The sequence below is a fragment of the Mustela lutreola genome, chromosome 2, assembly GCF_030435805.1.
Source record: "Mustela lutreola isolate mMusLut2 chromosome 2, mMusLut2.pri, whole genome shotgun sequence".
NCBI lineage: Eukaryota > Metazoa > Chordata > Mammalia > Carnivora > Mustelidae > Mustela > Mustela lutreola.
In genome coordinates, this window is record NC_081291.1 from 140799365 (window position 1) to 140824390 (window position 25026).

Here is a 25026-nt window from a genome sequence, read left to right on the forward strand (position 1 = left end):
GGTCAGGTGTAAAGGAGTGATTTCTAAAAAAGCTTTTTAAATAAATGTGTTTGTGTGTGTGTGTGTGTGTGTGTGTCTGCGTGTGTCTGTGTACACGTGTGTGTATATATATAATTCTATTATTATTATAACCTTTATATGGGAAGGTCCAGTTTTCCAAGAGGATTTAAAAAAGAAAAGAAAAAAAAAAGACTTCTCTGCCCCTAATTTTAGGCTGCAATTGAGCTCACCTCCAGGGAGTTCAGGAGCAAACTGCAGGGCCAGACCCATATGCTACAGCACGTGCACTCAGCAAGAGTTACCCCCAAGAGTCACCTAGGGTCAGCATTTGGCTTCCCAACACCTTCACCTGCAACAAAGTCTGCAGGACACTGAAGCACAGAGCTCTTCCCCAGGAAGACAACAGAGGACTGCTACAGAGGATCAATCAGTGGCACATGTGGACCAGGCTCAGTGAGGGAGCTCCTGAGGTAGTAAGGGTTACAAAGGGGACACTGAAAAATGTGGGGGCTGGGGGGACGCTGTGTCAAGGGTCTCAAACTCAATTGCCTTCTGAGGCTGAACAGATCATAAACAAAACCAGACAAATGTGGTCAATGCTGAACTGGCAAGCAAATCCATCAACTAAAAAAGCAGTCATTGTCCAGTACTAGCTGACTGTCATCAAATGAGACACCGTTTCATTTGTCACCAAATGAAACTGACTTTTCAGGAGAAGTTGGAAGTCATTTTTATGTGAAGTTCCCCACTTACTAAACAGGAACTAATTCCCCCCAAAATGTTAAATCCTTTGCAAGCGAAATAAAAAACAAGTCTGTGGGCCACTAGCCATTCTAGAGCTGCCATTTTGCTAGCACTATAGTGCCAACTCAGAAGACAAAGGGAGAAAAACCAAATCACAATGAGAAGACTATTTTTAGGCACTTTCTAATGTCACACCAAAACAAAGATAGCCAGATTGTAAGCTAGAGCTGACAACTCCCTTACAGGAGTGTTCAGAAGCCTGGCCAAAACGCTAGTTTTCATAACCGTCTGAGAAAGACGTTTACCAGTGTTTTCCTTTGGCCCGGATCAGTGTAGTACCATTACCCCCTGCCGCCACGGCCCTGGATTTTGAAGTAGGACGACAAACCGAACACCGCTGCAAGCATGCCCCTCAGCCACCTGGCTTCCTAATGAAGAACTAACAGACTGCATTTCCCAGCCTTCCCCTTAACCTCTGAGATTCGGGTCTCATAAAAGACCAGGCCCGAAGGATGGCTGGCGCGCTGGCAGCGTGAATGCAATGACGTTCACCGGTTAACTCCCGGTCAGGCAAAGCTAAATGGGGCCGGCTCATCTCTTGCCCTGCACATTTCACTGCAATTGGGGGTACTCCGGAATCCAACAAAGAAGTTTCTGAGAATACCACAGCCGCTCTCCCAGGACCCGTTATTTGTGAACAGCAACTTCATGACCTGCCTCCGTCCTGGAGGATGCCTTCCTGAGCGACAGGCACACAGAAGTGTGCAGCCATGAACTTCCTCCTCCAAGGCAACTGCACGCCCTCATCCTCGTGCGTCGCGCCTGGCGGCGGAGCGCGAGCCCTATCGGCTGCCGCCCCTCACTCCCACAATGCCCGGCACCCGGCGCAGTCCTCCGCAAGGGCCGCCGGGAGGACTGGCTGCCTCCCACGCGAGGAGGCGAGGCGGGGCGAGGCGATGTCTTCCCTCAGAAACGGAAACGGTTAGTTCCCCTAATCTTATGTGTCTAGTATGTAAGAGACGCAAAGGTTTTGTGGGCTTATCTGTCCTGGTGAACCAGCAGAGCTATTTGGAAGATCATGAGATGTCTGTGCAGGGTTGTTAAGATCAAAGCTATGAAACTCGAAAGCATTTTCCCAAGTATTTAGAGGACAGATATTCCCCTAGTTCTGCAAACCCTACTTAATCCAGTTTAAAAAAAGAAAAAACATATAATAAGGTATCAGTTGTACTTAGTTTACATTTCCGCTATTAGGTAGTTTCTTACACACTATATGCTAAGGAATTTTTTTTTTTTACTGGTGAGTTGTTGTTTTTTAAGCATATTTTCTAGCTTAACAGTTCAGAAACACTTTCAGTTCTACTTTTCAACTGGTATTGCTTACTAAATGCAAGTTGTGATGTATGTATGCATATGTACATATATACATATCCTAGTCTAACTGTATTTTAGAAATACGTCCTTAACTCTCAATGTAGACTCAAAAAACAATAGCACTGAACAAATATTAAAGCTCAGTCTTCCTAAACCCTTTATGAAAGAGAGAAAGAAAGAAAGAACGCCAATATTCATCGGGAGAACTTTACTCTTCAGGAAACACAGGTGGATAGGCTTAGGCAAAGAAAATATTATAATCACCTATTACCAGGAGAAAGCTTTTAAATAAGGAAGAACTTGCCCTACTGGGTAAAGCAAGTAAGATTTAAAAGTCCTGGATGATGGGGTGCCTGGGTGGCTCAGTGGGTTAAAGCCTCTGCTTTCAGCTCAGGTTGTGATCTCAGGGTCCTGGGATCGATCCCCACATCGGGCTCTCTGCTCAGCAGGGAGCCTGCTTCCTCCTCTCTCTGCCTGCCTCTCTGCCTACTTGTGATCTCTGTCTGTCAAATAAATCAATAAAATCTTAAAAAAAAAAAAAAAGTCCTGGATGAAAAAGGCAATTACAATGAAATATCATCCCGTGTATGCTAGGCTCAGGAAAAAGACATGCAACATTGTACAAAAATCCTACCAACATAGGTATGTTAGCACCAATTGGAGAAAGCTGAACAGACATCTTCCTTCACTCAGTTCTCTAAACAGAGACAAGACCAAGGAATGGGGGAGGGACTGTGGAAATGATTCTCAAAATCAGTCCTTCTTTCTTTTTTTTTTTTTTTTAAGATTTTATTTATTTATTTGACAGAGATCACAAGTAGGCTGAGAGGCAGGCAGAGAGGAGGAAGCAGGCTAGCCGCCAAGCAGAGAGCCCGATGCAGGGCTCGATCCCAGGACCCTGAGATCATGACCTGAGCTGAAGGCAGAGGCTTTAAACCACTGAGCCACCCAGGCACCCCCAGTCCTTCTTTTTCAATGACTGAAAGCCTCAAATCTGACAGTACCAGCTCCCTTTTCTAAAGACCACCACCTGGAATGAAATCTGTCTCATTCTGTGAGTGACAAGGCCTTCATTATTACTGACAGATTTTTTTTTTAGTGTGTTTGAACTCCCAAAGACTAAGCAAGAAATCTCTTGCCAGCCCAATTGAGATGCAAGAATAGTGCCTCCTTGTACCTCCCATGGTCTGCTGCACAGCCTCCTGTGTGACCATGTCCCAGCCCATAGGACAGCAACTGGACAGGGTAGAGGGAGAAAAGTACAGGGAGGACACCTGAGCAGAGCTGAGGGTAGTGTGTCTGAGAATAAGCCCCACAAGTGGGGCATGCTAGCCTAGCAATCCCAGAGCAGAAACACCTGGAAACCAAAGAGCAGCACAACAGGGTCGTAAAGTGCTCTTACAATGCCAGTCCTGTAGTTATCCAAAAAAAAAAAAAAAAAAAAGTTGGGGTAATCTTACAAACACAGCTTGCCTGTCCCCAGACCCTCTCTATAATCTGTTTGCTGCCACTCTCCTGACCCCCAAACAGCAAAGATGAGAATTCATGTTGGCAAAGCTCAGGATCCAGGAGTTGCTATGACCTTCACTCTGAGAAATGGCTATAGAAGCAGCAGCCTGGGGATAGGGAGAGGGCATAATGTTAAAGCAGCAGCCAGAAAGCAAAGAAGGAATGCTGGAAGGCCACATTCCTCCTGTCCCTTCATTCTTCCTGAGAGGTACCTACACAAATAACTAGCCAGTCACTTCCCCAAACAATTTAGTTCCCTGAGTATTGTTTAGTGCCAGGTTACATATTGAGGGGACAGTTCTTTCTGAGGGAAGGGGGAGAGTGTTCAAGAGAAGTTTTAGAACACAGGCAAAATTGAGCTGGCAAAATTGAGTTTAATTAATATGTTCAGTGCTTATGGGATTATATAATGTAATATAATTATAAAATGAAATTGATAGGCAGGAAGATGCATAGAGAAAGCATTGCAAGAAGGAACAGCATGAGCAAAGGTAAGGAAGAGAGAAAGTGTTGTCACAGTCAAGAAATGATGAGGTGAAAGAAATAATGAATAGGTAAGAGAAGAATTGGGGCAGGGATAGCAAAATGCTTCCAAGAAGCCCTCCCTTGTGGCAGTTTCCCATTCTGATTACTGCTCTGTATATAGTCCCTTCCACACTTAAAATGTTCACTTTGCAGGATGTGCCTGCCAAGATTATATTTGGCTGGAAGTATCAGATACCTAAAATAACAGACAGATGGCAGTTTATTGCTCTCTCACATAGAAGCCCAGAGGTAGGCTGCCCAAGGCAGTTCCATAAACACAGCACCCCAGGCTCCTTCCAGACTTTACTCCTCCATTCCTTGGTGAGGCCCTCATCTGCAAGGTCCAATATGATCACAGGAGCTCCAGCAGTTACATCCACATTCAGTGAGCAAGAAGAAGACATGAAGAAGAGGAGTCAAAGGGGACACGGTGGACAAATAAGGATCTCAGTAGCTGTCACAAAACAGTTCCTCTTACACAGCATTGTCCAGCCTTAGCACTGGCCACATTTATCTGCAAGGGAGGCTTAGAGATGCATCTTTTCTCTGAAAGAGAAGAGGAACATAGATGCTGGGGGACAAGTACCAGCCTCTCCAAAGTAATTTGTATCATCTTGCTTGCCTCTAGAACATTTTCTTTTTTATTAACATGTAAGGTATTATTTGTTTCAAGGACCTAGAACATTTTCTTTGACTCAACTAGATCACAACTTCCTTAAGAGTAAAGACTATCTTCTACTCTTTAACACATTTAATGGCACCTAGTACATACCAAGAATCCAATAAATGATGTAGAAAATAAATTGATGAATAACAAATTAAACAGGAAAATTCATAAAACCTTGGTAGACTCTACTTTCATGGCTGAGCTACACACAAATAGTGTGACCATATCATAATGAAACTGATTTCTTTTTCCAGTATGTATCATGGGAAGATAAAGACTTTAAGAGCCATAATCATAATATCAGTAGAAACAGAATTTTTTTTAATTTTTTATTTTTTATAAACATATATTTTTATCCCCAGGGGTACAGGTCTGTGAATCACCAGGTTCACACACTTCACAGCACTCACCAAAGCACATACCCTCCCCAATGTCCATAATCCCACCCCCTTCTCCCAACCCCCCACCCCCAGCAACCCTCAGTTTCTTTTGTGAGATTAAGAGTCACTTATGGTTTGTCTCCCTCCCAATCCCATCTGAAACAGAATCTTTTTTAACAAACAAACCAGCCCCTGTTTACCCAAAGCAGAGTCTTTATTGTCAATGCAATCTTTATAGCCCCATGAACACTGTTTCACAATAACCAATTATGTTGAATTTTCCATCTTCCAAGGGTTTATTTGGAATTTGGAAGCATGGAAAGCATCCAGAACCAGGTCTGATAAATAATAAGCTAGATCATCCAGTATAATACATTTAATTACATTAGTAATTATATTATTACATTTTTAGATAATGGTAAAGTAACTGGGCCAAATATCTCACATGCTTTAAAAATACCTGAGGGACAAAGAAAATAAAAGAGTACACAGATTGTGAAAAGCACTGAGTAATTTATAGAATTGTTTTGGGTTTTTTTAATCATTGAACCACTATATTGTACACTTGCATCTAACATTGGATGTGAAAATAAAAGCATATTCATGATAAAAAAATAATTTAAAACATTTTTTAAATAATACTAAAAAAAAATGCCTGTGGGAAGTAATTTTAGGAGGGCAATTCCTAATCACTTCTCGGCCTTTTGGCTAAGATCAAGTGTAGGAGGACAATTCCGAAATCTTTTCAAGAATGATGAATTACCTAAATGTCACAAATAGTAGTTACTTATCATATTTATTATTTCAGAAGAATAACAATTCAGACATAGATAAGCATATTAACATGATATATATATTTGTCCTATTATTAATGAACAGGATTATGCACTATAGATAATGTAAATTAGATTTTAAATTTAAATATATATATACATATATGTTTATACATATACCACACATACATATTATATATAATATATATAGTATAAATATAAATATTATATGTGATATATACTATATATATACACGCACACACATATATATATATTTGCACAAATACACACACATCGTGTCCCCCTATTATCTGATGAATAGGATAACTCAGAATGGATAAACAAAATATTTACCAATCCAGACCCTCCATAATGTAAAGCGTTTACTGGGCTCAACTTTACTATACATGGTAACTAAAAAGCAAACCAAACCAAACAAATAAAAAAAAAAATACTCTGGTAGGCAAATACAAATACAATAACAATACATAATTAGTTTAAATCATGTAATAATTTTTTTTCAGAGAAACTGAAGGCAGTTTACAGACATCAGTTTTCCTTGGGGAAAACAAAGGCCACATCTCTTCTGCCAGCAATTCTTGGCTGTTCATGCAATGCTGAGCCATTATCTGATCTGTGGAGAATTTTATATTAACCACAAGGAAAAAATTGAATCAATAATGTTGCTTAGAGTGGACACAGCACTTCTCATCTTCCTAGCACTTTACCAACATTGATGAATTAAACCCCCCACCGTCCCAGTGAGACTAAAACAGAGAGTCCTACTCTTTCACTCCGGGAAGGAGGTAGAGAGAGGTCCAATTAGCTGCCCTCAGCAGTGTGGGGAGTTAGGGTCAGGGCCAGCGCTGAGGTGAGAACTGCCTTGTAGGGGAATGAACACTACACCCAACACACTCAAGCCTTCCACCGCACTCCTCATACCATCCTCAGAGAACAGGCTTCAAGCTCGGGCGCCCCATTGTCTGAGGCAGCGTGGAGAATGTGTTTTCAAGTCAAATATCTATCAATCAACACACATTGATTTTCTTTAATTATCTCCACAGAGCAGACTTGATTCTGAGGAGCTTATGTGATTTGAAAAATGTATCACCTATTTGTCAGACATGTATAATTTATGAAGTCCTTTCACTCAAGGCCTATAGTCCAAAGCTGGCAATTTGTGAGTTATTAACATGTTATTAGACATACCCTACTAAGATTTGCAGACTTTCAGCCCCTTACACAAAAGCAAGAGAAACGCTACATAAATTTTCACTTTTACTATTAAGCTCAGAGCATTCTGATTTTAACACCACCCTGTGAATCCTTTTCAAGGAACTACATGATAAAAGAAAACTATCAAAAAGTGATCCTTACTTTAACAGTCAAGCTCTTTGATTTAAAACAAGACTCCTTCAGATAGACTTCTACTTTCCTAGACTGTGTTTCAGTACTTTTTCCCCATGCCTAGTGCTTGCCAATACTGATATTAAACTTAGAAGAAATGCTAAGGATTTTTTTATTACCCATCTATGCTCCTGAATTGGAGCACAAATCATCTGCTTTACAGGCACTTGACTTAAAAACAATGATTAAGGGACGCCTGGGTGGCTCAGTTGGTTGGACGACTGCCTTCAGCTCAGGTCATGATCCCGGAGTCCCGGGATTGAGTCCCGCATCAGGCTTCCAGCTCCATGGGGAGTCTGCTTTGCTCTCTGACCTTCTCCTCACTCATGCTCTCTCTCACTGTCTCTCTCTCAAATTAATAAATAAAATCTTAAAAAAAAAAAAAAACAATGATTAATACTTACTTCATGATTCCCTTTACATTAGGTGTCACTTACTAAATACTAAGTAACATTTAATTTAGGGATGTCCAAAACCCATGGTAGGAATTTCCATTAGTCTGGTAAGATAATTAACTTTATACCTATTATTGTCCTATGATAGCAGAATAAATAGACATATCACCATTCATAAAGAGGGATAAGTAGGTGTTAGGGTGCAACCTGATTCATTTAATCTCTACAATTCTAATTTCAGGTTAGTGAGAGTTAATAAATATGTATTGATCATGTGTCCTAGGAACTGTGGGGATTGAGCAGAGAATGAGACCAACACAGACCCCAGAAAGGGGGTCAGGGCCAATGACTTAAAGAAGCTCCTAGAGCTTAAAGCTGAAGGGAGATGAGGGATAACAGTAAACCAGGCAGAGCTGCTGATCTGTGAAGACCCTGGATGGAGAGAACAGGGAATATGATAGGAGAAGACAGAAGTCCAACAGGTAGGGGAGAAGCCTGGGTCCGGATGCTGCAGGGCTGCAGGTTGCCGGGGGCTTCATTCTAAGGATAACAGGAGGTCATTAGAGAATTTTGAGCACACAGGTGGTAGAAGTCAGGGAAGAGCCTCTGGGATATGTGAAACAAATCACTGTGAACAAAAAGTCCCCGGTTGCCCAACTCTTTTTCAAAGCCAATCTCGAATCCAAGTTTGAGGTGATGTTTTTAAATTTAATACAAAGAAAAGGTCACCTTCTCCAAATGACATGAAGTAAACCCAGACTACTAGAAGTTGTTTTTCACATGCGATGCTATTACATCGCTTGGAGGTTGGTTGGAAGAAAAGGGAGCTAATAGGGACGGCGGATGAACTGTTGTATTATTAAATATTTCCCATTTGTGAAAAAGCATAAAGAAACAATAATAAGTACCCTCATGCTCACCAGCAAGATTTAGCTACAGTTAACAGCCTACAAATACTGGGGTTTTGTTTTTTGAGAAATCATACATTATAGATATAAACTATTCCCCCTATGTATAACTTCCCTTCCTTCCACAGAGGTAACCGTTATTCCAAAATTCTTGTGTACCCTTATTCTATATTTTATTTTTAGTATTATTATAAATGTGTATATCTATATATATGTAGTATTGTGTTTTGTTTTTGAACTTTAAGTAAATGATTTCATACTGTATATATAATTCTGAAACTTGCTTTTTTTTCACCCAATGTGTTTTTGAGATATAGTCATATTGATACACATAGTTCTAGCTCACTCAGTTTAATTGCTGCATGAATATTGCATAATCGTAGTATAATATATTCATCAATTCTCCTATTGATATTTGGGCATTCTTTTTTTTTCTTCTGATCACAAACAATATTGCAGTAAATATCTTGTCTTTATCTATCTCCTGATGCACATGTAGGAGAGTATCCCCAAGGGACAGTATCTTTGTAAAAATGTTTTAACACATTAGAGAAAAGTAGCCCACTAAATTAAACTAATATTCTAATTACTATAATGACAACAGTGACAGTGATATGTTTAGGTTGCTGGAAATAGTTCAAAGTCACCATTTTCAGCAAACATATGGGAAAATATATGAAATCACTATATGGAGATGAATGGACATGTAGAGGTCAACCAGAACTTGGTCAAGTGTTTAATTCAGTGACTGAAGCTCTGCAGGGTCTGATCTAAGCTGAAAATCTGTTTGAAAAGAGCTGAGTGTTTCTAATTTAAGACACATGCCAACTAGACCTAAATAGCAAGGAAAAATGGGAATAGATGTACCGAGAGAGAAAAAAAAAATCTTGACAGGTTCAGGTTAGCTTCTCACTGAACAAGTTTCCCATAACCCCTGAGGCTCATCCAACATGAAGAGTTATACAGAATTAGTTGCAGATGGATGACATTTTCAAAGTCTAATTTCATTTAATTTTTTTCTTTCCAAAAACTAACAGTTTAGGGCCAGGCTGGCATCAGGATTTCCATCACATCTTACTGCTTGCTGTTTTTTTTTATCATCACTCATCAACAATATTCAAACAACCACCTTGTCAGAACCTGCCCTCTGGCTAAGTGAACTGAGAATGAAAAATCCTTTTAAACTGAACAGTAGTCTCATGTGGGCAAATGGCAAGGCTTCAGTTTGGAAGAAATTAAGTACAGGATCCATCCCCTCGAAGTTGGCTGAGGGTGAAGGTCTTCGATCTTCCCACATGCCTACAGAGTACAGAGTAATGCTTTCAAACAGCCCTAAGATGCTCCACAAATTGAGCCCTCAATCCTGCCACCACTCAGACCACCACTCATCATGTACTTGCTATCAGAGGAGCACATATATTTTTTATTTATAATGAACTTGGAGATAATCTCATTTGAACCCCTTGTTTTGCTGAAATGGGAGCCCAGCGGTATTAAATGTTTTGTCCAAGCTCACACAGTAAACTGCTGGCATACAAAGACTCCAGATCTTCCATTTCATGCTCTCTTGTCCTACATTATTTGACTTGCACATAATGCTAATACATCATAACAGTTAAAAATACTCATTCTTTTTAAAATTTTCATTCACCACATATTGCCATAACTTTTCAGCAAGAGTATTTTAGGTCTTCAGTAGAAAATTCCTGTGGAAGATTATATTAACATTCTCAATCATTTGCTCTGCCTTTCTGTGAGAGGATTAAACCTCCTTATTGGCATCAGGTTTGACTGGGTGATTTACTCTGACCAATGACATGTGACTAGAAGTGAAGCATGCTATTTCTAAGCAGAAGCTTTAAAAGCTATTTCATGTTTCCTCTATCTCTCTTTTTCTCTCTGCTATAAGATAAGCATGTCCCAGATTGGGACTACTCCTTCAGCCTGGATCCCAGGATGAAGAAGAGACACAAAGAAGACCTGAACCTGACTCACAATTAGCACATTGTGAGTGAAAAACAAGACTTTGTTATTGTAAACCAGTAAGATTTTAGAGTTCTTTGTTATTGCAGCATAATCTGGTAAAAACTGGCTCTTACAGTTACCAACAAAAGGCAAAAACAACAGGGGTGCTTGGGTGGCTCAGCAGGTTGAACATCTGACTTTTGGTTTCAGCTCAGGTCATGATCTCAAAGCCCCACATTGGGCTCCATGCTCAGAGGGTACTCTGCTTGAGATTCTCTCCCTCTGCCTCTGCCCTTCCCCCTGCTTGTGTGCGTGCGCACACACACACTCTCTCTCTCTCTCTTTCATTCTAAAACAAAACAACAAAAAAAAAATACATTTTTTAAGAAGCAAAAGCAAAAACAAAATGGTCAGTTACCATAAACAACTCAAAAAATTGTGAATAGAGAGACTAACACAATACACTATTTTTAAAGATGAGAACAAGCCAAAATTCATGTTTTTTCTTTTATGTATTCACTTCCACATTGCACAGAACTTCCTTTCCAAGAGCAGTGTGAAAAGTTGGTGGTGGGATTACTCCCGGTGCTTTTTACTTATCCTTCTCAGGAATGCACATCTCATATCAAAGGCAACAAGACCTTGCATGAAATTAAGATTACTCTAAACTGTCCTAAATTGGTTTAGAGCTCTAAATTGGAGGTTCAAGAGAAGGAGCCAGAGAGAAGCCCAACACCCCCAGAGTCAAGGCCTTGGAGGATGAAGGCTCAAGCTACTTCTCTTTATGCCCATTCATGATGGTAGTCATCCAACAACCACTGTCTCAGAAACAAGCCCGTTATTGTCTGTATGAATCCAGCAATAAAGTCCATCCTGCTGGGATGGGAGAGGTGACATGACCCTCAGCAGAGCAAGCCACTTGTCTCCTTCCCTTCTAAGAAAGTAAACAGAACAATCCCTCATTCAGCTAAGATCCACTGAGTATATATTATGTGCAAGGCACGGCTAGGCCCAAGGATACAAAGAACAAGACAGACAAGGTCCCTGACCTCAATTAATTTACATTTTAGTAAGAAACGCACAACAAACAAGCAAAAGAATAAACAAACACAGATTTCATTAAAGACAATATGTATGTAATATGCACACACGCACACACACACATAAAGTAAACAAGGAACAAGGTCTTATAGTAAGGGATTACAGCACAAATTGTTTCAGATAGTAAAAAGCTCTCTCAGAACATAACATTTTAGCTAAAATCTGAAGGATAAGATGAATTCAGCCATGCAGAGAAAAAAGCTATGGTAAGTGTGTTCCAAGCAGTGGGGGCAGGAATTGTAGAGACTCTAGGGCATGAACTAGCATGATATGTTCAAAGAACAGACAGGCTTTCAGGGAAATGGCCTTGTGATTTGAGTCCTAGGACCAAACGGAACATCAGAACAATCTGGACTAAGGGAATGTCAGGGAGTGGACTATGGGGAAACAGTCCCATTTACAGAAATTATGAAGAATGTTGAGCAGAGAGACAGATTTGGTGGCGGGGGTGGGGGCGTGGAGGAGGAAATCAGGAGCTCACTCTTGGCCACACTAGGTTGATAAAATCTGTAAATATCCAGATAGTGCCAAATGGGCAGTTGGATACACAAGTCTGGAGTTCAGGAGACAAAACTGCGCTGTGGGTATCGATTAGGCAGTTATCAAGATATATTTAAGTGGCATGAAAAAAACAGGTTTCACATACTGTTTGGGTATTATTCTTATAGAATCACAGATTTATTTTTCTCAAACCTATAACAAGAAAGCCAAGAAAGGGTTCTAATGGCTTCTGACTAGAAATTAGGTTTATGAATTTATGTAGAAATAGAGTTACGGAATAAAGTTAGTGAGGTCTTCAACAGAGCAGGTTGGCATGCAACAACTTAGCTACATAAATCCAATCTTCCACCCTGACATATTCTAATATATACAATTTCTTATAATAGACACATAGTGAATAAATGCAATGCCCCACAAGAAATATGTAAAACAAGCTTTGCAGTAACCATAGCCTCAGGGTTAAAGATTATATTCCATAGATGATCACAATAAACCTCTGCAATAAAGAAAGAAAACATCCCAGGAGATTTCTTTACCTTCCCAGCAAATAAACCAGCTAGAAATTCAATTTCACATAGAGAAAAGCACGTATGTATAGATAAAACCTTAAGAGGAGTTTTAACCCACCTGACTAATACGGTTTATTCTTTGTGCATTTACGTAAGTATTTGTAAATATTTTCCAATCTTGTCCCTTATCTTTGGAGCAAAGGATAAGGAGAAGCTTGGTCCTCTGCATTCTCAGATACATTTATGTCAACAATTATCCCTTCTATCAAGAATTCCCATTCAACACTCTTACTAAATTCCATGCCTACAATTTCAGCTACCATGTTAGTCAAGGTTGACTCAAAATGTCCTGGGCTATGCCAATTTGCTTTCACAATGGACTGAATAAAATCACCTTGAGAGTAAATATAGACATGGAAGGGGACAAGGTCTGGAACTGGGCCCTGAGGATCAAGTTGATGAGGGCAATACAGTGAATAAGACTGAAAAGAGTGAAGTAGGAGGCATACTAAGGCATTATCCCACCAGAGAAGTTGTTCTAGGCATTTGTTGTTTTTGCTGCCTGGTATTCATTCCCTTTCCTGTAAGAAGACCCCATATGTGTTTTAGGAGAGCCACCGCTCCCTCGCTCTAAATATACGGAATTTGGATGAAGCCAATTCTCTCCACTGGGTCAGAGGGTTGGAGCATTTAACCAAAGCCTCCGCCAATCAATGCGGTCACAATGGTTGGTTCAGAGATAAACAAAGAACTTAAAACAAGACAAGAGGAGCGATCAGTGCTAATCCCAGGAACTCCTGGCTGAGGCATAATTTTTCCTGCTGGATTTGCACATCATTAAATGAAAGAGCGGTCTGTGACAGCCATCCTGTCACTAAAACCAGAGAGTACATATGAAAATGAAGCCAATTTGGAAAAAGTGAGGCCAGGAAATATAGAGAGAAAGCAGTCTTGGTATCACCATCTATAAAAGCCAGCCTTATGAGGTCAGTGATTATAAGAGCAATAAATTATTGTTTTACTTGGTCACCTTTGGCATGGGTTTCCCTCACCAGGAATGAAATCCTGACTAGTGAAGAAAACTGTTTCAGTGACTGCAGCATATGCTGATTAGAGATTTAAATGGAGTCAGAAAAGTTCCCATAGGATTTGGCAACATGCAGGCTAGTGAGAGCCTTGACAAGATCAGCTGCAGTACAGGGGCGGGTTGGAAACCAGATTTGAGTGGTCCTGTGGAATGTCCTCCCAGCACATGCATTATTAGTCATGGCTCCCAGCTGGTATAACGGAGCAGAAAGGGCCCTGGACAGAGAATCGGGACATCTGGAATCAGACACAGCTCAGTCATTAACCATCTACCTGAGCTTGGACAAATTGCTCATTTGAGAGTTTCCTCATCTATCAAGTGATTACACTTGCCTGGCACCCAGGGGGCCCTAAGGCTCTAAAAATCTTAGTATGTTCTTATTTTCAGCAAATTTATTCTGTTCTGGAACGTAGGGGAAGAAGTAGTCATCCAAATCCACTCGGGTCTTCTTAGCATTCTCTCCTCTGCTGCTAAATTAAACTCTCCTTGGCTCAATCTTCATTTTGTAGAATCATTTCACTGAATGCCTTATCATCATTTTGGTTGGCTTGTGTAGACCACAAGGGTGTGCCCCTGCCTCTGGCATTCCAGTCTGAGTCTCTCCTCTGTGGTCACCCATGGCTGACACATCCCCAGTATCCTCTTTGTCTTAGGGTCTCATGCTGGTCTCAGAGTTTACTGAAGATACTAGTAATGAGCTCCGCAGTATCTCACCCAGAGACTTTTACAGGTCTTTTGATCCTCTGAAAGGCAAAGATTTTTGCTGAATAAATCAGCTTTCATTCTTGTCAAAGTCTTTTCTGAAGAATGTTGAATGTGCATTGCTCTTTACTTCACAACGCACACTGGTCCCATCGCAAACTCAGCTTTGGCCATGAAGGAAAACATACACAAAAGGTCAGCAGTGTTGAAATGCATCTTCCTGGGGCACCTGGGTGGCTCAGTGGGTTAAGCCGCTGCCTTCGGCTCGGTTCATGATCTCAGGGTCCTGGGATTGAGTCCCGCGTCGGGCTCTCTGTTCAGCAGGGGGTCTGCTTCCCTTCCTCTCTCTCTGACTACTTGTGATTTCTCTGTGTCAAATAAATAAATAAAATCTTTAAAAAGAAAAAAAAAAGAAATGCATTTTCCTTATTTAGTGCAATCGGGAGTAGAAGAGGAGAGGTTAATTTTCCAACACGGTAACATACCGTATATATCAGCACTAACAATCAGGTTTTATTTCCCTGAGTCAGCTTTAAAAATAATGTTGACTTTTATGGTCGATACATTATAGATCACCATATTTATGTCAGAACATATTGGCATGAAAATAAATCAATGAAAATATTAATACAGGAGCCTCATGTTTAAATGAAACCCCTTGCCACTCCAACACCTTCCCCTCATATTTCACTGTAGTACTTTCTGAGACCTCACCTCTAACATGTTTTACTGAACATGACATCAAGCCCTGTTTTCATTCTCTATGACTACTGTTTTTAATCTGTCTTGCATATAATAAGGTTCAAAAATATCCATTTTGTTCTTTTACCATATACATACATAACTGCATTCCATCATTAGTAGAACTATCAACTTAAATTTATGGTTTACGTATGAACGAAATATCTCAGAGTCAAAGCTCTGACAGGCATACTATTAATAACTAAAACTCTTTGTGTTGGAGACCAGCTTCAAATATTATATTTGCTATCCACAATTGTTTTAGAATCATGAGAAGTTTCTATTATAAGTATGTGGTCTAGAAACAAGTTTATAATTTAGACATTATTAAAGAATGCTTGGTGAAAACCCATTCTCATAAGTGGGTCTTCTCTTTCTGAGTAATAGTGAATACCTGGGTCAATCAGAGTCTCTTGGAACATTTCTTTGGCTCTGTGCGCAGAGTTAGCCATCTGCAATAGTAGTAGAAGCCAAAGGATGCCCAGAGGTAAACCGGAGTCAGAAGAAGCAAGGAAGAAGCAGAGACTGACTAGAGAGAAGCAATAAAATAGAAAAATAATAAACAAAAGGATGAAAGCATTGGTTGGTAGCAACAGAGAGTAAAGTCACTGGGGTCGTCCTTAACCCCTCCTACACCTCCATATTTAATCATCACCAGATCACGTTCATTTACTTCCTAAGTATCAGCTGAATCCATCATTTGTCTGTTGCCACCCTTACCACTCAAGCTAAAGCTACCATCTTTTCCCTCTTAAACTAGAGCATATGCCTCCGAACTACTTTACAATTCTGCCTGTTCTCCACTCTTCAAAAAGTATCTAATCTAATGCTGTGCATTTCTCATACACTTATGTGTACACACATATACAAACATTAAACCCATTAGTGGGGCAAAATCACTTAGATCTATGTGGAAAGCTAATATGCTAATATAGGGGAATATCTTTATGACCTCAAGACAGAGAAAGATTTTTTTTAAGATTTTATTTATTTATTTGAAATAGAGACAGAGAGAGCACACGCTCAAGTGTACAAGCAGTGGGGAGGGGCACAGGGAGAGAGAGAAGCAGACTTCCCACTAAACAGGGAGCCCTATGTGGGGCTCGATCCCAGGACCCTGAGATTATGACTTGAGCTAAAGGCAGATGCTTAACTGACTGAGCCAACCAGTCTCCCCAATAGAGAAAGATTTTTAAGCCAGACACAAAAGCATAAGCCATAAAAGAAAAATTGATCATTTTGACTATGTTAAAATTTAGAACTTCTATTCCTTAAAAAATACATATAATACATATATACATACACGTCATTAAGCCAGCAAAGTCACAGAGTAAAATATATATATATATATATATATATATATATATATATAATAAGAATAACTGAAAAGACTTATCCAAAATGTGTAAATAACTCCTAAAAATCAGTAACAACAAAAATAAGACAACTCAATATAGAAAAATGAACAAGAAAAAACTGGAAGAATTGCTTCACACAGATAGGGAGTCAGATACAGCAAGAGACCCTCATTTCCCATGCAAAAGCAACACAGAAGTGCATGTAAAGGAAGAAGCCAACACCTTATAGGGCAGAAGAAAAATGGGTTTGGAGACAATATGCATTCTCTTCAGTGTGTTTCCTCTTTCTGATGTTCTTCTCCACTCAAAGGACACACCCACCACCATGGTCTGGCCAGTGGGAGATAGAAACTGGTAGACAAATGCTTCCTTTCTTCTGGCCCTGGGAGAACCTCCTTTGGATATGGTTGATTCAAGATGACAGTCTCTTGGGATTGAGCACTAAGTTGCTTTTTGTGGGGGCCAACTCAATAACCCATCTTTGAGTCCTCCTATTAGTTCTCCCTCATTCACCAGGTAATTCCCCTTTGTCCCTCACTCTTGCTCCCTAGGACTGTACTTCTAATAAAACAGTTGCACACTAAACCTCCACTCTGCTTTCTGGGAGACTCAAGCTAAGACAACAGCATTCTCCCAACTCCCCCATGTGCTCAGTGTCCACAGCCATTGTGGATTCTTTCTACCACTGCCCCCCACCTTAGCAACACCACAGCAAAAGAAAGGGCTCCAGTGATGGACAGCATGTCAGCATGTTACTGATTTTAAACAGCAATCTGTGAGGGGAACTTGCTGCCTGAGGGTAAGTGTGGATGGAAGGAGGGGTCCTCAGATGCAAGCCCTCCACTCAGCAGATGCCTTAGGCAACTTTCCCCACTAGTCCTAGAGCCCCAGGCTCTGCTACTGATCTCTGCTCTTGCCCCAAACTAAACCAGCTTTCTACATTTCTTGACACAGAACACAGGGAAAGACAGACTGAGTTGTACTGCATTTAAAGATATTTGTCTGATGCCAAATGAAAGGAAAATGAAAAAGTCTCATAAAGATCCCCTTTCAAGGTTGTGAGCCCAAACGCAATGATGAACTTCTACAAGCACAGGACAATATAGCTACAGTTATTTTTACTACAACATTAATGTTAAAAATTCCAATTTCAAAGTTAGCTTGAGGAGATCACACAATTGTACAGATGGGGGAAAAATTATTTTTTTAGTAGTGATTATTTTTCTAGACAAAGTAACATCGCTTTCAGAGCAGCCACCTAGGCTGTTGTGACATTACAATGTCAGAGCAATGCTTCCCAATCACTCCCCATGTTTACACTAATTTGAAGCTGCCAATTATGTCAGATCCCTGTCAACAGAAAACAAAAATGTGCAAGCTGCTATATAAATTAATTATTGAAATTAAGTATTCACTGTCTCTAGACAGTCCTTTAAATTATTTAAAGAATCCAGTTTGCTTTCCTTGAAGGAAAAAAAAAAAAGCCCTTGGATTCCAATGTTTTGGGACAACTGAAATATGTAAGAGGAATCCAGGTACACAGCTGAGGAAAGCCTACAGTATAAAAATATAGTAAAAAATCATTAAATAGCTAATGTCAGTGCCTTTCATTTTAAGACTAGGATATAGTTTAAAACTGGATAGAAGGCCGCTATATAGGTCTTATTCTTGATAGGCTTTTTAAAATTCTATTTATTCTGTTCTCTCTTTGCCATTATTTCCAGATGATGCTTTTTTAAAAGTTTTTTTATTTTTTTATAAACATATAATATATTTTTATCCCCCGGGGTACAGGTCTGTGAATCGCCAGGTCAGATGATGCTTTTTAAACTAGGGTTCTGTCATCTATAACAAAGGCACTACATAAAGTTACTTCAGGGATGACCTGCTCTTTTATTTCCCTGTCTTCTTTGTTGTATGACTTGGGGGTTAGGGGAGAGAAAACATTTCCTGGAAATGTGGGAATGAGCTGAGGCTCTGCTTTGTAAAAGAAGTCCAGACTTTCCCCAAATCATCACAGACAGGACTTCCATCAGCCTCTCTGAACCTCAGCTCACTCAGCTGTAAAATGGGGGGTGAGGGAGAATAATGCCTGCCACATTGCCTGTCTCACGAGATCTTTTTAAAAATCAATCACAAGGGGGGCACCTGGGTGGCTCAGTGGGTTAAGCCGCTGCCTTCGGCTCAGGTCATGATCTCAGGGTCCTGGGATCGAGTCCCGCATCGGGCTCTCTGCTCAGCGGGGAGCCTGCTTCCTCCTCTCTCTCTCTCTGCCTGCCTCTATGCCTACTGATCTCTCTCTGTCAAATAAATAAAGTCTTAAAAAAAAAAAAAAAAATCAATCACAATACCAGGCTGCTTTTGGCTGTCTGTATCTCCACTTCATTGTGTGAACCGAGCATAGTAACTGTTGACATAAGACAATTAAGAGGTTGTTTGGTGGGGTTTCCTATATGTCCTCAATGAATTATACCTCATCCACAGCTGCTATTCCTGGACCTGAGCCCAACCCCAGTTTCTACTTCCTTCCGCGGGAGGGGGTGGGGATTGTAACCAGTTGGTCTTCATTGCCACCCACTGGTCTGCTGGCCAAATAACACCAAGTTATCTAGTGAATTTGAAACATAGGAAAAGTAATTCAAAGTAAACCACCAACCTTCATCCACCACCTCATAGAATGTACCTGGGGGCCTCATTTTTTTTTTCCAAAAAAAAACTTGTCAAAAAATCAAATAATTACACTGTGGTATTCATCTCTGTAGTTTATCTTTGTAAATTCATCTGTGTAATTCATCTTTGTAAATTAAGAAATACACATATTAATCAAAAGTTTTGCAGAATAACTTGTAAAAATGAACTTTTACTGTCTGAAGGTATTTATGAGACTCTATTAAGTAGTTCCATCTGTTTTAAGCAAGAAAATTCTCCAGATATAGGTAAAATATTAAATATTAAGATTTTAAACATGTATAATACAATAGTGGCATTTTAAAATGAAAATGAGCAATGCTCACTCCTTTGGCCTAGAATCTTTTTTAAAGATTTTCTCATTCAACAATCATTCCTCCACAATCAAAAGGCAGTAACATAGGGGTGCCTGGGTGGCTCAGAGGGTTGAGCCTCTGCCTTCAGCTCAGGTCATGATCTCAGGGTCCTAGGATCGAGTCCTGGGATCAAGCCTCACGTTGGGCTCTCTGCTCAGCAGAGATCCTGCTTCTGCCTCTCTGCCTACTTGTGACCTCTGTCTCTCTGTCAAATAAATAATAAATAAAATCTTTTTTTTTAAGTAACATTTTGTCGTTACTCAAATTTATTCGTCACTTTTCCTTTTTCTGAACTCTTGAAATATGTATCTTATAAACTTGTTAAAGGAGAGAGAACAGTTCTTTCATCATAGGTGTGCTTTTCCCTGGGGGATGATAGCTATTTTAGGCCATTAAGATGACGATGATTTCCCATCCCTTTTGAAAGATGTCCAGTGTGATACCGAGATCACTACTGCTCTTGGGAAGGCTTGATGAGGCCCCTCTCTGTACAGCAGGGGACCACAAAGAGACGCAGGCTCTTGGAGACTCACAGTGGGAAGACCCTGGGCTCAAGGTCAGAAGCTGTCATACCCATTTAACTATACACTGGGGACAGCTGCTTCATTCTTTCCATAAGGCCCATCTTCCTGCTGAGCCCATTTAAAAGAAACAAATTCCAACCCTAAATTGTGTCAGTCTTTTTGAAAGCTCTTGGGGGAAATGGTGATAAAGAGGAGAAACTGTATATTGCAGTACACACTTTCCAAAAGTGTGGACTTCTCCTTAGAATTCCATTCATCATGGCAGATGCTCCCTCAGTTCTCATCTATTCTAAAACCCCAGCCTGCCTCTCCTCCACTCCTTTCCTTTATTCTATGAATAGCTACATGCCCCTTCAGTTCTGCATCCCAGTGAATGGGAGAATTAGGAGTTCTAGGGAGGACCAAAAAAAAAAAAAAAAAAAATCCAGAGGTGACACAAGCCAGGAAAGAGAGGCTTCTGGGAGGAGGAGGTGGTCAACACTGTCAGGGCTTTCAGCTAGTGAATTAACCCTTTATGACCTCACCTTTTTCTTCTTCCTCTTCCTTTCTCCATAATAGCAACCTCAATGATAGACTAGTCTAAACACGATAAGTGTAAGTTCTCTACACTTATCCCTTGACTAAGATGGTCATCCTCTCACCTGAAAAGCTGTCCCTCCACAATAGGTAGGCCTTGAAGTACATATACAGTATCTTAGCCTGCTCAAGCTGCTGTAACAAAATACCAGACTGCGTGGCTTAAATAGTGGAAACAGTTCTGGAAAGTGAGAAGTCCCAGATCGAGGACTGCAGGGTTTGGTTCCTGGTGAGATCTCTGTTTCAGGCCTGCAGGCCACCTTCTCACTAAGTCCTCACATAAAGTCAACGCTCTGCTGTCCTTCATTACAAAGACACTAATCCTACAGAATTAAGGTCTCACTCTTATGACCTCATCTAACCTTAATTACTTCCTCACTCCAACTTCAGTCACATTAGGGGTTAAGGGTTCAACACCTGAATCTGTAGGGATATAATTCATACCACAGCAGAAGGTAATAGCCACAGAGAAAAAAGGACTTTCTCCAATTATGGGGTAGCAAAGGCACACTTGCCTTCCCATCCTCCCACACAAGCAAAAGAGCTCAGGTTTTCAGGGTACCATAGTCCCGAGCAAAAGAGAGAGGAAGGTGTGAGAAGAGAGCTAAAATATGTTGGGTTTCTCCCTTGCGGCAGGCCAGTGGGTGCTGTGTGCCTTTCTTCTAGCTAATTCTCACGGCAACCTCACCTCACAGAGAGACTGTCTCATTTTTATAGCTGAAGAGACCACAGCTGAGAGAGACAAGGTGGCTTAGTTCAAACTGCGTTAGTGGTTCCTGGCAGAGCTAGATCTGAGCACTTTCCACCATGCTACAAGGTGCTCTGAGGGAGCAGAAACCCACAATCCACATCAAGAACCAGCATACTAGATTAGAGGGCCTAGTGAGCCCCATAGAGGGGTCTTCTCTGACCCTCAATTTCCTCAGCAGTAACCTGAAGCTAATAATGCTTCCTCCACAAGGTTGTTCTGAAGATTAAATAAGCTCACAGTGTGAACTAACTGGCTGAGCCTGCACTAAGCCAAGTTGGTTCCCCACTTTGTCTTCCGAGAGCCTACACCAAGCTGGGAAGGCAGCTACGCCGAAAATAACTAGGCATTTGCCAACCCCCCACATGAAAGATTACGGGGAACAAAATGAGAGAAAACTACATTCCTTTTACTCACCCAGCCAAAAAGCTTTGCTCTCCTTAGTCAGGTAGAGTGTAAAGCCAGTTAACAAGGAGGCGAGCCCTCTGGCAAGCTGCGGCCGGAGAGCCACTGTCCCCCAACCTCAGAACATCAGGCCCAACCTTCAAGCTTTAGGCTTTGGCTCAGGCCCTGGCCTCACCACCTACTCACTCCATCTCAGGGACACCCTCGACTCCTCCTCTGGTGCGTGCCCCATGTCCATGCAGTTCTGTCCTTCTTGTCTCAGCAGCATCTCCAGAGACCCACCCTCCCCACCCCGCACGGCCTCACTTGGGGAAGTGAACAACCCTCACCTGCATACACTGCTACAGCTCCATCACAGTCTGGCCGCTCCAGGCCCAGCTCTCAGCTGCTATTGGGGATCTTCCTCACACACAGCCCATCCCATCACCATCCTGCTGAAGAACACCCACCCTCCTTCTTGGGGGCACCCCCACGCTGGCTTCCCTGCCACCCCAGGAAATGCAGAGGCCTTAAGCTCCACTGTCTTTCGTGGGCTGCCTCCCCAACCCCAAGGAAGGCCCCTCACCCTTCTTTGCCTAGTTAGCTCCTCTGTTCTTTCCCCAAGCAGCTCAAACGGCAGCTCAGCAGAGAACTGCTGATCCTGCTGGTCTTCACAGCATTTTGCTGACCATTCTTCACATTGTTACAATTAGCTGTATTGGTTTCTGTCTTCCCCACCAGACTGAAATCCTGGAGAGTAAGAGCTGTATTTTATTCATCTTTGTATCCCTAGTGCCAGACCCAATAGATGCTCAATAAATATTTGTTGACTGACAGAGTGAATGAGGTCTCTGTTCCTTTTGTTGTGAATAAAGCTCTGTGTTACAGCTTATAGTCAGCCCTTGGTAACGCTATGCTATAGCTTTTGGTCAACACTCAATCTATGCCAGTTACCTATTTGAAACCTTTCTCTCTTGCCCTGTATTAGCTTGTCTTTCTGAATGTCAAACCCTAGAAATAAATTCCTTTTCATTCCTATAGGCTCCATGGTGGTTGGCTGACCAACCCACTGGCTTCCCAGCGTAACAGAAACGTGCAGGCTCCACACACAGTTTCCTCTGCTATCTGGATCTGCCTACTGGATCTGCTTCCTCAGCAGAGATGGGAGTACGGAAGAATCTGCACCTGACCTCATGGCTTAGATTTGGTTTTGGATGTTCGGGATGCTGAGGTGGTTAATAAGCAAATGAGCCTCAGTATTCAAATATGCAGTTAAGAAATCTCGAGATACAAATCCAAATGCCCTTGGAGATTTCCTGACTCTATGCAAAGGATTCTAGGCAGAGGAGTCACAGTGCTTGAGGTTGTATGCTCTGTTGAAATTACAGCACCTCCCTGCAGCATGTGTACTTCAGCTTCCTATCACATCCCAGCCTAGAGCAGAAAGCATACAGGATAGTGGAAGGCCAGCCCTTTGGACCTGGTAAGTCTATAAGCCCTGCTTTAAAAGACTCCTGTGCCCTTGGGTTTAATTTTTTTTTCTTCCTGGATCTGGCCTATGTCAAACAAGGACTCTGACCAGACTGGGAACACAGAGTGGAATGACAGATCAAGGGAGAGCCTAAAGACACACGCAGCCAAGTTCATGATGCTATGCTGCCCATTTTGTTTCCTTCCAGGTAAAGCACAAGCAGGAGCAGCTGTGCTCCCAGAGGGAGCATCCCAGGAAATGGAGACGCTGGATACTAATTTCTCGAGGGACCAGCAAGTCTGCAAGTTCTCGGAGGACTACAAGCAAATCTACCTGTCCCTGACCTACAGTATCATCCTCATACTAGGGCTACCCCTGAATGGCACGGTCTTGTGGCTCTCCTGGCGCCAAACCAAGCCTTGGAGCTGTGCCACCATCTACCTGGTGAACCTGATGATAGCTGACCTGCTTTACGTGCTGGCGCTGCCCTTCCTCATCATCACCTACTCCCTGGGTGACAGGTGGCCCTTTGGGGAGCTGCTGTGCAGGCTGGTGCGCTTCCTGTTCTACATCAACCTTTATGGCAGCATCCTGCTATTGACCTGCATCTCCGCGCACCGCTTCCTGGGCGTGTGCCACCCACTGCGCTCGTTGCCCTACAGGAGCCGCCGACACGCCCTCCTGGGCACAGCCACCACCTGGGCCCTGGTGGTCCTCCAGCTACTGCCCACCCTCTTCTTCTCCCACACAGACTACATCGATGGCCAGATGGTCTGCTACGACATGACCGGCCCAGAGAATTTTGATCAGTTCTTTGCCTATGGCATGGTTCTGACACTGTCTGGCTTTGCCTTTCCTTCCTTGGTCATCTTGGTGTGCTACTCGCTGATGGTGAGGAGCCTGATCAAGCCAGGAGAGACCCTCAGGAGGACAGGCAATGCAGCCCGGGCCAAGTCCATCCAGACCATCTTGCTGGTGTGCGGCCTCTTCACCCTCTGCTTTGTCCCCTTCCACATCACACGTTCCTTCTACCTCACACTCCGCTTTCTATCTTCACAGGACTGCCAGCTCTTAATGGTGGCCAGCGTGGCCTATAAGATATGGAGGCCTCTGGTGAGCATGAGCAGCTGCCTTAACCCAGTCCTGTACTTTCTGTCGGTTGGGAATAACAGAGTCAGGCTCCTCCAGGAACTCAGGCATAATAAGGTGGGTGAGCAACCAGCTGGAGCCAAGGGAGAGAGACCCAGGGATGGCCAGATCTGGGTACTGACAAGATGAAGTTTGGGGAAAATGAGCTCCAAGATGTTGATAATGACTTGTTTGAACACAGTCATGTGGTATCAGGAGAGGGGCTCAAGATCTCTGAGCAGTATCCTGCTACAAAGGATTTTATACTGATGTTAAGAGATTGTATAGGAAGAGTATGGAGACAGCCACCTACACAAAGGAAAACTTTCTCATTTTAATCAGAGCTGGAATTTATCTCTTATCACTCAGGCCTAAGCTTGAACATCACCTCCTCAGAAGCTCCTACCCACCCTAGTTAATACTGACCTCTTTCCCCATAACCCAGTCACTATTTCCCTATCTATTGTCTTTTTAGCACTTATTAGTGTCTGACCTTGTTAACTGG

At 41.8% G+C, this 25026-nt stretch overlaps 1 protein-coding gene across 1 annotated transcript; it reads left to right on the plus strand.

Annotated features, from left to right (window-relative positions):
* The first annotated feature begins 1514 nt into the window (after window positions 1-1514).
* LOC131825596 (P2Y purinoceptor 3-like) lies at window positions 1515-25002 on the plus strand. The gene is made up of 2 exons (XM_059165054.1): window positions 1515-1725; window positions 23602-25002. The coding sequence occupies exons 1-2, from the start codon at window positions 1515-1517 to the stop codon at window positions 24669-24671; spliced, it is 1281 nt and encodes a 426-aa protein (XP_059021037.1). The 3' UTR covers window positions 24672-25002.
* The last annotated feature ends 24 nt before the right edge of the window (window positions 25003-25026 follow it).

Coding starts and splice junctions, on each gene's coding strand:
- LOC131825596 (XM_059165054.1), top strand. CDS start 1,515: ATGAACTTCCTCCTCCAAGGCAACTGCACGCCCTCATCCTCGTGCGTC. Junction 1,726..23,601: donor TTCCCTCAGAAACGGAAACG/GTTAGTTCCCCT, acceptor GTTTCCTTCCAG/GTAAAGCACAAGCAGGAGCA.